This window comes from Perissodus microlepis, chromosome 1 (assembly GCF_051167445.1).
Source record: "Perissodus microlepis isolate ML-2025 ecotype Zambia chromosome 1, ASM5116744v1, whole genome shotgun sequence".
Taxonomy (NCBI): Eukaryota; Metazoa; Chordata; class Actinopteri; order Cichliformes; family Cichlidae; genus Perissodus; species Perissodus microlepis.
Genome location: NC_140461.1, coordinates 35,305,166 through 35,317,890, shown reverse-complemented (window position 1 = coordinate 35,317,890; position 12,725 = coordinate 35,305,166). Strand labels below are relative to the sequence as shown.

The following is a 12,725-nucleotide window of genomic DNA, read 5'->3' as shown; positions in this document are numbered from 1 at the left end:
TATTAACCTTAACCTAGCTCTACATGTTGGAGGTCAGGAAAAAAAGAATAGTTTCTTCTGTGTGTCAATTAGAAAGATTATATTCTTTGTTCCCTAATTGCCAGAACTTGATAGAGAACAATGTATTAAAAACTAACCCTAGGTTAGAGTCAGGGTTAGGGTCATCAGTGATGACTTAAATCGATGGGTTAAAACACACGTAAATAATACCTGTAGGTTTGATCCCCACTGAGCTTTGCCGTCCAACAGTGCATCAAGGACTCCTCGGCTCGGTTCGCCGCTCGCTGCATCGTTGCCACTCACCACATAGTATGCAGAACGAATGCGTTTGAAAAACTCTTGGTCCACATTCTTGGCACTGCAGTGGTTGGGAATGTAAGTCAGATCCACATAAATGGGTTGGCCGGGAGCAGCCACAGAGCCTGACTTCTGAGAACCTGTGTGGGTAAAGAAGGCCAAACCATTGTTCCCTTTTGTGTTGTGTAAAGAGTTAGGATGTTATGTTTTCAATGACATTTGCTCACCTGAACTGCTTTTGACACCATTAGTCAGCCCTTTGCCAGGGTTGTAGCTTGACCTGGACAGGTCGTCATCTTTGGAGCCCTGTCCATCTGAAAGACGAGACATCCGCGAACTCTTGTCGGCCTCCTTCTTTTTCAGCGAAGCACTACGAGGAGACTGCGTCTGTTTGACAGGCATAGGAGACCGCTTGCGCCTAGCTGGTGATCCTGATTTGGTTTTTCCTGCAGTCTTCTTTAAGCTCTTAGTTTTTGGCTCTTTCTTCAGGGAGCCGTTGTCTAAAGAGTCGGGATCCACCATGCAAACGTCTGGCCGTGGGGGGTGTGGGGAAGGATCCATGAGGGGAGCAGGAGAAGGATCATGGCTCCTCCTGGAGGTAAAGTGGTGGCTGCCTCCTCCTAGGGCAGCTTTATCAACTGGCATGTAGTCAGCATCCTCATCTGAGTCCATGTTGCCTTCACCAGTAGCTGAAGGGTATTCTTCACTGCCCGGGGGTGCATCCGAATCTGACTGGGAGGCCAGAGACTCGCTGACCGAGGTGGGTGGAGTGTCCTCCGTGGCCAAGCCTAATCCTGCTGACATCCCACCAGTTTGGTGCAGAGAGCTGCTGTCCCTGCTGTGGGATTGGTGTTGATGGGCGTGTTTGTGAGCCCTTCTCTTGACTGAGAGGTCGTGCTCGTCACCCTCCTGCGACTGATCACTTCTGCGGCCTTGCTCCTCATCGTCCTCGTCGCTGGAGAGTTGCCGCATGCAGGGGTTGATGAAGGAAGGTGAGAGGTCTTCTTTGCGTTGCCTGTACTCAGAAGACGAATATCCGGGAGAGGAGCGGCTCGTATAGGAGGAGGTGGCTCCTATGGGTGCATCCCGATCGCTGTCGTCATCGTCGTCCTCGTCGTCCTGCCCTCCCCGGCTGCACTCCTCCCCGTAGAACGGTGAACGGAACGGCTGATCAGTTGAGGAGAGTGAGAGCGGGCGGGCAGGATGCTCTGGCTCCATCTCGCACTCTTCTTCAAACTCATCATCGTGACGGTAATGAGGGGGAGAGTCTCCTGGCACCATTCCCATCTGGGATTTTGGCATTTCCCACTCATAGGAGCTCCTTACATAACCTGCTGCTCCCTCGTGTGACACCAGCTTGGCTGAGCCTAAAGCTGCACCAGTTACTGCTGCTGCAGGTGGGAGCATGGAACTCGTGCTGACCTCCGTGGGCCCGTTCACTGTGTCCGGCTTGCTGGTCTGAAGCGTTGAGGGAGTGTAGGAGCCAAGAACATCTGGAAGCGCATCTCCTGGCTTTTCAGCGATGGGTGGAGCAACAGCCTTGTCAGAAAATAAAAGGCTACTAGCCAGGCCACTAGAAGGAGACCTCCGAGTCATCTCACGCATATACGCTTCCTCGTCCTCTTCTTCGCTGCTTTCGGTCTCCTCAAAGTAATGTTTTCCTTCTATGTCTGGCCGAGGCGAGGACGTGACGCCAAACAGAGCAGCACTAGCTGCCTCCTTGTCCTTGGAGAACTCTGAAAGTTGAGAGAATGGTGATGCTGCTGTGGCCCCAAATCCAACAGCTGTGTCCAGCTGGGACCCTTCAGACCACTCAGGCTTAGAGAAACACTCAGGTTGAGAGACTTTATCTGTTAGTCCACCTAATGAAGTCATGTGCTCCTTCTTGTCATCAGTAAAGGTACTGGACGAGAGGGAGGGGAATGATTTAACCTCTTCAAAAGGACTGAGAGGTGAGAAGCGGGCCAAACCGGAGGTAGTCTCAGCTGCGCTCGTAGCCGTAATTTGTTTCTCAGTCACTTCTAAATAGTCATCTTTTGCGACAGCGGAGCTGGAGAATGGAGAATCCGTAACGGGCGAGTGTTCATCTTTGAAGGAGGAGTACTCAAAGAGAGGCTCGGCTGAGGCAGGTGTCTCCAGCTCCTCTCCAAACTGACGGCTGGTGGACAGAGACCCTGAGGTGGAGGAGGAGTAGCTGTAGGCCGAAGAGGAGGAGAACCCAGGGGCAGCGGTGGTTGTGGTGTACTGGAAGCTTGTGTCCAGCGATCTCTTACTCAGAAGATCTGGTGTCTTTTGTTTCTCAAAATCAGAATCAGCTCTGTCGTTCTGGTAATAGTTGCCGTCTGTTGATTTCAAGGTGAAGTTCTCTCTTGCTTTGTCTGAGCTTTGACTGGACACAAACGTCTCCTTCTCGTCACTTCCGCTGCTGTATTCAAATCCTGATGAGTAGCTAGAGAAACCTGCAGCCCCTAAATCCAGTGGTTTTCCACTTAGCGATGACGAGTCGGCCTTGGTTTTATCTTCGACCGTTGTGAGGGAGCTCGAACTGCTTCCTGTAATAACCGGCTTCCCCTGACCGCTGTTACCATATCCAGCCATGGAAACCATGAACTCAGGCTTGTCTTGGCCAAGCGTTTCACTGACCGGACTTTTCACTTCCTTTTCAGATTTCTCTTTGGCACCTTTCTCAATATCAGAATCAACAGCACCTTCGTCCTCTTCCTCCTCCTCTTCGTCATCTTCCTCTTCTTCGTCGTCATCAACAATATCATCATCATAGTCCTCCTCGTCTCTCGCCGTTAGCTTTCGCATATCAATCTCCAAGCACGCACCTTTCTCGTTGTAGGCCGAGGCAGCTAGCTTGTCTACACCCGACGCTGAGGCCTCTGTGCTGACAGTCGGGACTCTGACGTCCTTTTCTGATGACAAAGAAGTGGTCCATGCCTCAGGTCTGTCAGCCATTGAAGGGAATCGACTACTTTCACTGTGTTTAGATGTCTCCTTTTCTTTCACCTCTTTTTCGAATTGAGCTGTAGCTGGAGTGCTCTTGGAGTCTAGCCACGATGAGGACTCTTTTCCATAAGAAACAGCAAATCCCTCGTTTTCTGACATCTTATCCCTGACTGTGAAGGGAGGCTCATGTTTTAGCAGATCTGCGCTGTCCTTTGCTACGTCTTTCTCCACCTTAAGGACCTCTAAGGACTCCTGACGAAATGAGTCAGAGTCAATTGAGCTTGTCTTGCTGTCGTAAATGTCACTATAAGAGAACGTTTTGCCGTGCACATAGGGAGTGTCTTGTCTTACATATGAGGCCTTTACTTTACCCTCCTTCTCGGGAAACTCGTACAGGTTGAACTGAACACTTTTTTCAGGCTCTTTAATAGTGATATCTGCTTTTTCTGCGCTGTCTTTTGTAATGTCAGCTTCGGCGCGATCACTCAAAACGGGCTGAGACCCTACCCTAACTGGAAAGTCATCATCTTTTTCATCTTTGTTCGAATACGTCACGTGAGGTTTGGGTTTCTCCTCTGTGGCAAAGGCCACATTTGTTTTGCCTGAGCTCACAACTTCCTTTTGAGTTCCTGCAGATTTTGCATCAAAACTAAAGTCCTCATCCAAGAAGCAACCCTCTTTGGCCTCCATAAGCTTTGCCTTGACGGTAGGCTGTAGATCCTTTTTGGCATAATAATTGTCATCATCCTCCTCATCAGATTCTTCAGATGCTTCAAACATGGTCTTGTCACCTGACACACCAATGAAGGAGGTATTGTCTGAGATGGTGACTGATTTCTCTGTTTTCTGGATGTCAGCTTTCGTGCTGGTCACTGCCTCGTCTCTGTCTTCTGTCCTAAAGGGCTTCTCCTCCGTTGGAGAGTAGCCGCTGCTGGTAGGCACAGACTGTGTGGGTGATGCAAGTTTCATGGTGCTATCGTCCGGACTTAGGCATCTTTCCTCACTCTCCTGCCTGGAGTGGGACTCTAGCCCTGGGGAGAATGATGAAGGAGGGGGTGATACAGGCTTTATTTCAACACCAGTCTTAAATCCCTCTGCAATGAAGAGGTTTTCTTTGACAGACTGTGAGGGTGAGTACTGTGTAGTGGAGAAGGGAGGAGGAGAAAAAGTGGACGGGGGCGATTTCTCCTTCTCCTGGAGCATCATGGAGGCTGCATGTTCGTAGCCCTCTTGAAGTTTACCCAGAGGGATGTCAACGTTTGGGGTCTGGTCCTCATCCTCATCCTCGTCATCATCTTCTTCATCCTGGACTGATGGGACATTCACTTCACCCTCGATCTCAGGGATGTGGGGCTGATACTCATCAGAGGAAGGAGACTTAAAACACTTGTCATCCTCTAGAGAAGAGGTGGGTGAGATGGTTCCTGCTGAGTGGAGATAGTCCTTCCCTTGGGCAGCCTCTGCACGTGAGGGGATGCTGTTGATGGTATCCAGCAGGAGAGAGTTCCGCCCAGCCTCCTCGGTCTGGGGCGCTGTCACGGAGGCAACGGACTGGTCTTCAGCTACAGATGTGGCAAAGGATGACAGTTTGTCATATTCTGTGATGGATGTGGCTGAGGAGATGTGCTCCTCTTCAGCAAGAGGAGCAGCAATGATGGTGGGGTAAGGTGCAAGCTCAGGTTCGGGACCTCCCATAAAGGCTTTGGGTTTGACATCGGCAACGTCAGATATAGCGGAGCTCTTCATCTCCTTTATACCGTGCATCGAATCAAAGGTGCCGGGAATGTCGGGAACAGAGATGTCATAAGAGCCCACATCATAGTGCAGCTGTGGAATCCTGTCCTCGGTATCCTCATGGATCTCCTCATCAGAGATGGTCTGTTCAGTCTCAGAGTATCCGGGTATGGTTTCATCTTGGATAAAAGAGAACTGCTCTGAGGCAGAGGCCGCTATTGCCTGTGCAGTTGGTAACGGTTTTTGCGATGGCTTGGTGTCCCACTCCTTTGCTTTTTCCTTTTTCACCTCCTCAGTTTTATACTTCAGGACCTCATCGTCTTCTGTCCCTTCAAGTTCAGCTTTCTCGATTACATCGCCCTCTTCCTCTGAGCTCTCGCTCTTCTTCGATCTATCTTTTACATCATCCTTTATGGAGTATTTATCATATTTTTCCATTTTCTCCTCTTCGTACTTTTTATTGGAACCATCATCGCCGTAGTTCTTCTTTTGAGTAGCCGCCACCACCTGTTCTTCCTGTTTGACTGGAGATTTGGGCAAAGCAGACTTTGTCTCAGTGGTTGAGGCTGTGACTTTTTCCTCAGGGAAAACTAAGGAAGAAACTTTAGCGTCAGAGTGCACTGGTAGCTCAGGCATGACATCGTTCTGGATCGGTTCTGTCTTGTGTTTGGACAGCTCCTCTTGTTTCAATGCCTCAAAGTCCTCAGTGAGGTCTTCGGGTGAGGACACAATGGATCTGTCAGCCAGAGCTGCTGCCTCAACCTCTTCAGGCACATTCTTTAAAACTGGTTTTTTCTCATTCACTTCCTCCTTCACTGCTTTATTTTTGTCGCTTTTAGGTTTAGCCTGAGTCTTGGCCTTGTGCAAAGTTTTCCTCACCTCAGGGGTTAATGGTTTCAGGTCTGGTTTTGTGATTTTTCTCAGTTCAGGTTTACTTGGATCTTTCTTTTTGTCCTCCTTGGCTTTGCTTTCTTTCTTCTCCTCCTTTCGTATGTTCTCGTCTTTCTTTACCTCGCGTTTCTCTTTCTTCATTTCTTTTTTCTCTTTGTCTTTTTTCTCATCCATCTTTGATGCTTTCTCTTGCTTGGCAGCTTTTTCCTTTGATATTTTCTTTTTTTCCATCTTGTTAACTCCAGGGGCTACTTCACTGTTTTTCTGTTGTTTGGTGGCTTTTAGACTTTCACTTTTGGGTTTCTTCTCTTCTTTCTTTTCAGCCTTATTTTCTTTGCCGGTATCGCTCTTTGACTCTTCCTCCGGTCCACTGGCTTCTTTCTTAGTTGTTTTCGAATGTGGTTTGGGCGAAGATTTCAGACTCTCTTTGCTATCAGTTCTTGATCTTATTTTGGTCTGTTTTATGATGGGAGGTGGTGCGCCAGATGATATGTCTTTTTGGGTAGCCACTGGGTATCGCAGAAAGTCCAGGTGTTTTAGTTTCTCTAGGCCTTCAAATATTTTATTCTGTGGTGCATTTCCTGGGAAAAGCACACGGACTATCTTTTCTGTTGGACGATGAGGAATCCACACGATGAGAGCTGTGACTGACGTTAAATAGGGGACCGATATTTCTCCTTCTTTTCCGTTCGGCATCATGATCCCTGTCTTGGCCTTGCTGTTTCCGGCCCATTTCTGCATTAGAAACTGCATCTCTTTGCTTTCTTTTACGGGGTTTAGAACATACATGTCTAACTTTCCCACACCTAGCTTGTGGAACAGTGTGATAGGTTCAATCGTGTTGCTTACTACCCTATGAAGAGGCTCTGGTGTGATGCCAAGCTTGTTGAGGTACTGCAGTGTCAGAGATGCTTCCTCAATGCTTCGCTTTACCTTAAGGGTGGACTCGGGCATCCGCAGCTTCTCCGGGACATTGAAAAACACAATCCCGAGCTCGGGGGAAATAAGGTTCTTCATCCAGTCACCGCTGCTGCTGGAGCCAGAGTCTTGGTTCCTCTCTTCCTCCTGCTCAGCAATCTTTCGCTGGAACAGCCCATTGATGCCAGGGAGGTTATCTGCACCAATATGGGTAAGCAGGACAGAGTCGATCCTATCCAGGTGCCGAACCAGCTTCCAGAAGCAGGACTTCCGCTCAGACCCACCGTCCACCAGGATGTTGAATCCATTGACAGCAAACAGAGCAGAGTCTCCCCTGCCTCCAGGGAAGATATAGCAGCAGGGTTTGGACAGCTTCAGAAACCCACCGGAGGTTGGGGGCTCCAGAAGGTCAAAGGGTGATGGCACATCCACTGTCTCTGCAACATACTCTGTAAACTCTGTGACTCCGTCCATGTTGGGGAGGTGGGGTTCGGGGTTCAGGCGGTATTCCAGAAGATTTAGGAGTGACTGCTGCTCCTGGCTTTGGCCCAGGGAGCTCCAGCCCCCTTCTCCCTGACAGGAAACGGTAAGCTTCGACGGTTGCTCAGAAGAGGCCCTGGACAGGACTTCAATCACCTTCAATCAAACACAGGAAGAGGGAAACATGACCCAAAATCATTTTTATAGTTCCACGTTGATCTATACACGCATACACTGAAACAAAGGATTTAGAGTGAACGCACGTGCAGCTTACTTCAGGGTTGGAGATGATGTCGGAGAAATGTTGCCAGGTGAAGGCTCCACTTTGCAGTTGGATGTCACCGCCTTGCTCAGAGCTCTGGCCGCTCAGGATCAGTAACTTATTTGCAGCAGAGTCGGTGATCAGTGAGCGAGTCTAGGCAGAGGATAGTAATACGACTGTAACAACAACTGATATATTTAGAATACTATATCATCAATAATCTACCAGAAATACAAACAAAATAGTCAAATGGCAGCACATAAGGATGATGAAAAATCTTTCAGTACCCAAACGTGGTGGACTGATTCAAAGCTGCAGACATCCAAACACTTATAGGATCATTTTATCCCACATGTACCTGCAATTCCAACTTTCTGTGTGTGAAAAGCAGCCAATCAGACACGGGGGAAAAAAGGAAAGCTAGCCTTAAAGGGACAGGACCTAAAACAGCACCTTTAGGATGAACTGAAAGGGTGCGTCACAGCCTAGCCTGTACCAGAAACACAATCTACTTGTGCACAAAAGGCTCCTTGTTTTCTTTTTCTTTCATAAGTAACGGATAGCCAGATGACTGCTGTGCTCCTGGACTACCAGGGCCAATTGCTGCTGATAAGCAAAGGAAAGAAAAATGCTTTACAGATGTTTGTTAAGCAATTCAGGCAGGACGATTACAAAATAATTAAATGTTCTTTATTTTCTTAATAAATGGATATTTTTCTTTTTGTGAATAATCGATATAAAATATATTCAATATTATTCCTTTTTGTCTATGGAGCTAACAAGTCATCATACAAAGCTGCTTAAATGTAGAACAGAGTAGCCTACATGGAGCTGGAAATGAGTAAAATAGCTGCAGTTTGTCCTCTGTGTGATGAATGGAACGTTAAATATGTCCAATCAAAATAGCTGCTCTAACAAAATGAGTTTAAGAAAAAAAGGTCAGTCAAGCTGCAAAAACTCCTGCTCCTTTTTACAAATCTAAATGTAGCAGTTTAAAAATGAGCGCCTGTCACTTAATACCCAAAATAGAATGTTTGAAAAAGTATTTTCTATTTCTGCAACAAACAGGACCCATTTTAGGCACATTTAAAGTCTCGATTTAGTCATAAGTAGCTGAGAAGCTGAGATTCCGGAGGCCTAAGGAAAATGATTAAAAGGAGAAAGGGTCCCTGGTGAACAGCAGGTATTGCTACGGTCTTCATAAGACAAACTGAATTCAGATCACATTGAACACTTTGGCCCAGAACTCCTCAGTGTGACTTAAATGAAAAAACTTTTCCAAATAGGAACCAAACACTTTGATCATCGCCACGCACTCGTTTCCTGTATGCTCTCTGAATGTGACTCACCTCTGAAACAGCAGTTTCCTCTGATGGGTTCACCAACACAACTGTCTGGAGGACATCACTCTGATACTGGAGAATTCGCTGGCCTGCAGGAACAGATACATAAAAACTTAAAAGGTCTTCTGATGACCAGGCGGGAACAAGAAGCAAACCATCAGCTGATTAAAGCCAAACAGATTAGAATTCTGGTACAATACAAGTGCAGAGTCTCACATGTACCTCTGTCAAGTAAATATTAGGACTGTAGAGCATCCGTAACTCTGAATGATAAGCATGGCAATGCAAGTTAATATTTAAGAGCATTTCCATGTATTTATTGAGTTTTAAACTTTATACTGACACCATCATTAAACAAAACAAAACCAACATAACAGGACAAAACAAAATAAAACAAACAACCCGGCTCAAGAATACAAATAAATAAATGGAAAATCCAGACACTTTGATTATGAGATACAATTAACAATACACATATGTAAAATAGCAGTGACATGCTTGCATTATACCAGGGCCTGTGAGAAAATAGCAGAAATATCCAAACTGGCATATGCCATAAATGGGTCCCATATTTTATGAAACTTTTTGTCCCTACTATGTAACTTGCATATTAAGAAATCTAGTGATATATATTCCAGTACCGTCCGGTGCCACTGAGTCTTAGATGGGGCCGTGTCCGTGATCCAGTTCAAAAGGACACATTTCCTTGCACAGAATGTTAACAGTGCGTAGAGCTGCTTTCCAAACTTTCCCCTGATTTTGTCGTTTGCCACTCCAAGTAGTACACACAATGGGTTGCATTCAGTGTCAGTGGTGAAGATCTTATCCAGTTCACACTTTATGACAAACCAAAATTGTTGTATTTTCCGGCAGGACCATAGACAGTGCATGAGGTTGCCCACCTCTATTTTACATTTAGGGCACAGCGGAGAAAGGTCTGAATTGTATTTATGGCGTTGCGAAGGTGATATGCGAGCGCTGTGTAAAATTTTAATTTGGATTGCCTTTACTTTATTACAGACGCTCAGAGATTTAGCATTCTCCCAGACTTCGTCCCATACCTCGTCACTAATCTCTATATGTAATTCCTTTTCCCAAATAAGTTGTGTCCATGACCCCAAATTCTGTTAACAGGCCATAACAAATTTTTATAGAAGGTCTAAGATTTGGCTGAAATATCTGCTTTTCACAGTTAGAGACGGTTTGATTAGTAAGTATTGTTGTAGCCCTTTGGATGTGGTCCCTCACTTGTAAATATCTAAAGAAGTCCTATGAATGTTGTATTTATCGATTAGCTGGTCAAAGGACATAAAGTTAGACCTGTCCATTCAGTCAGAAAAGGTAGAAATACCATTCGCAGCCCAGTTCCGAAAGCCGGGGTCGGTGGTTCCAGGCAAAAAGAGAGGATAATCGGATAAGGGAGTGAAAAGAGATGTTAGGTGAGACCTTCCTTCTAGTTTTTGAACCATTCGCCAAGCTCTAACAATAGATAATGTAAGTAGGTTGCTACAGAACATCCTTAAGGTCTTGAGTTTTCCCACAAAAAGCAAATTTTTCAAAGGGAAGCTGGACATAGAGCTCTCAATATCCAACCAGACAGGAGAAGGCTGTTGTACCCAATCGGCAGCTATACGCATATGGGTGCTCAGCTGATACTTCCTTATATCTGGGAAATCAAGGCCCCCCTTTGAGGATGGAAGACAACGTGGATATTTTAAGACGAGGTTTCCTCCCTGCCCAAACAAAGGAGCTAAACCAGCCATTTAGAGTTTGGATAGTTTTGTGTGGGAAGAGGGTCGGCACCATTTGTATTGGGTAAAGTAGCCTGGGTATAATGTTCATTTTCAGAAGAGCGATACGACCGAGCCAGGACTTTACCCCCCTATTTGAGCAGGTCAAATAGGGGGATAAAGTTACTTTTATACGTCTGGTCGAAGGCGGGCGTGACCCTAATTCCCAGATACGTAAAGTCCTGTGGGGACCAAGTGAAGGGAAATGAAGAAGGGGCCCGGTTTTTGTTTCAGACTGCCCAATGGCATTGCTTAATTTTATTGTTTTATATTAATTTTATAATTAATTTTATAGCCTGAGATTTCACTAAACTTATTAATAGTTTCAACCAGAGAGGGGATTGATGTTTCCAGCCGAGTCAACACAACAAGTACATCATCAGCGTATCTTGTGCTGTCTTTGTCCTATGGATAGACCATGTATGTCTGCCTGAGCTCGTACTGCCTCTGCCAGTGGCTCTAAGGCAAAGAGCAAAGGGGAGCGGGGAAACCCGTTTGCGAGAACTGCAGAGCAGGAATTGTTATAAAGTAACTTAATCCAGTTTTATAAAGTTTCCACTGAAACCGAATTGGTGTAGTGTAAAAAGTCAGGTAAGACCATTCGACACGGTCAAATGCTTTCTCGGCATCAAGGGAAATCACCACACCAGGCAGAGATTTTTGTTGGAAGAACTGGATCATATTCAACAACCTACGCATGTTATTATATGAGTTGCGCCCTTTAATGAAACCCGTTTGGTCCTCGTTAATAAGCAGGGGGAGTAAAAGTTCCAGACGTTTTGCTAATATCTTGGAGAGGATTTTCAGATCCACATTCAACAAAGAGATTGGCCTGTAGGAGGCACAGTGTTCAGGTAGCTTACCCTTTTTAAGTATAAGGGATATATTGGCTTCCCTTAGAGAATTGGGCAAGAGACTCTTTTTAAAGGAGTCATTGTACATGTTCAACAGTGGGCCAGCTAAAATTTCCTCGGAATTCTTTATAAAACTCGGCACATAGTCCGTCTGGTCCCGCTACTTTGCCAATCGTCAGCTCTTTAATGGCATCTAATACCTCCTGTTTTGATATGGGAGAGTCCAGTTTGAGGTTCTGGTCTTCAGACAACTTGGGAAGGTTAAGAGGGGTGAAAAATACATCCAATAGGTCTGCTCTATTTGTCTGAATTTGCGATTTATAAAGGTCTTCATAGAAATTTCTAAATATATCATTAATACTGGCGTTGTCAAAAAACTGTTTTCCATTTACATCTTTGATTAAAGTGATGTTCTGAGAGTCTGATTTCTTCTTAGTCAGGTATGCTAAGTATTTCCCAGGTTTGTGACCATGCTCATATAGCCTTTGCCTAGCAAATCTAATTTTAGTCTCTACATCTTTTGTCAGTAGACAGTCTAATGCCGAACGTAGAGCATACATTTCTTGGAGTTTACCCTTAGAAGTTTTTTTTAAGATAATCTCCTTCTGTGTGTTTTAGCTTGGATTCCAACCTTCCACCTTCCTCTGCTCTGCTTGTCTATGCTTTTTACCTTTAGTATATGAAATAATGAGACCTCTTGAGTAGGGGTGGGTTTTTATAATCGATTTATCGATTAAAATCGATTCTGGCTTGGATAACGTGAAATCGATTCATTAAAATCCTGAATCGATTTTTTTAATATAAATTTATTTTGCCCGAAATGCCAGAATCTCTGGTGAAAGATCACAAAATTTCAACAACCACCAAACAGCTAAGACAGTAAATGAGAGCAGGTACACGGATTCTGCACAAAGACGTAAACACACAGCGCGGACTGCGGATCAGAATCAGTGAGATGTCGCCTTTCTCAGCTGACGGTCGGGGCTGAAAGCCGACAGCTCGCTGATTCTGATCTGTCGGCGGGTCCACGCTTTGTGTTTACGCCCTTTTTGCGCTGATCATAAAGCTGTTAGTTTTATCTCTCTCCAAATAACATTGACTGAACCAGCAGCAAACAAAGCAGCAAACTACGCTTCACATAAACATCGTCATGAATTCCCTCTGACTTTTGCTGTTTTGCTTCCACCACGATAAAATCACACTT

At 45.6% G+C, this 12,725-nt stretch overlaps 1 protein-coding gene across 1 annotated transcript in view; it reads right to left on the bottom strand.

Annotated features, from left to right (window-relative positions):
• The window catches only part of map1aa (microtubule-associated protein 1Aa), a 58,404-nt gene that overhangs the window by 4,541 nt on the left and 41,138 nt on the right, over positions 1–12,725 (bottom strand). Inside the window, exons 3-6 of the mRNA XM_084915028.1 lie at positions 8,884–8,966; positions 7,547–7,687; positions 525–7,428; positions 211–437 (exon numbers count right to left, since the gene is read on the bottom strand). Of these exons, the coding sequence (XP_084771154.1) occupies positions 211–437; positions 525–7,428; positions 7,547–7,687; positions 8,884–8,966 (7,355 nt within the window). The remainder of the gene's footprint in view (positions 1–210; positions 438–524; positions 7,429–7,546; positions 7,688–8,883; positions 8,967–12,725) is intronic.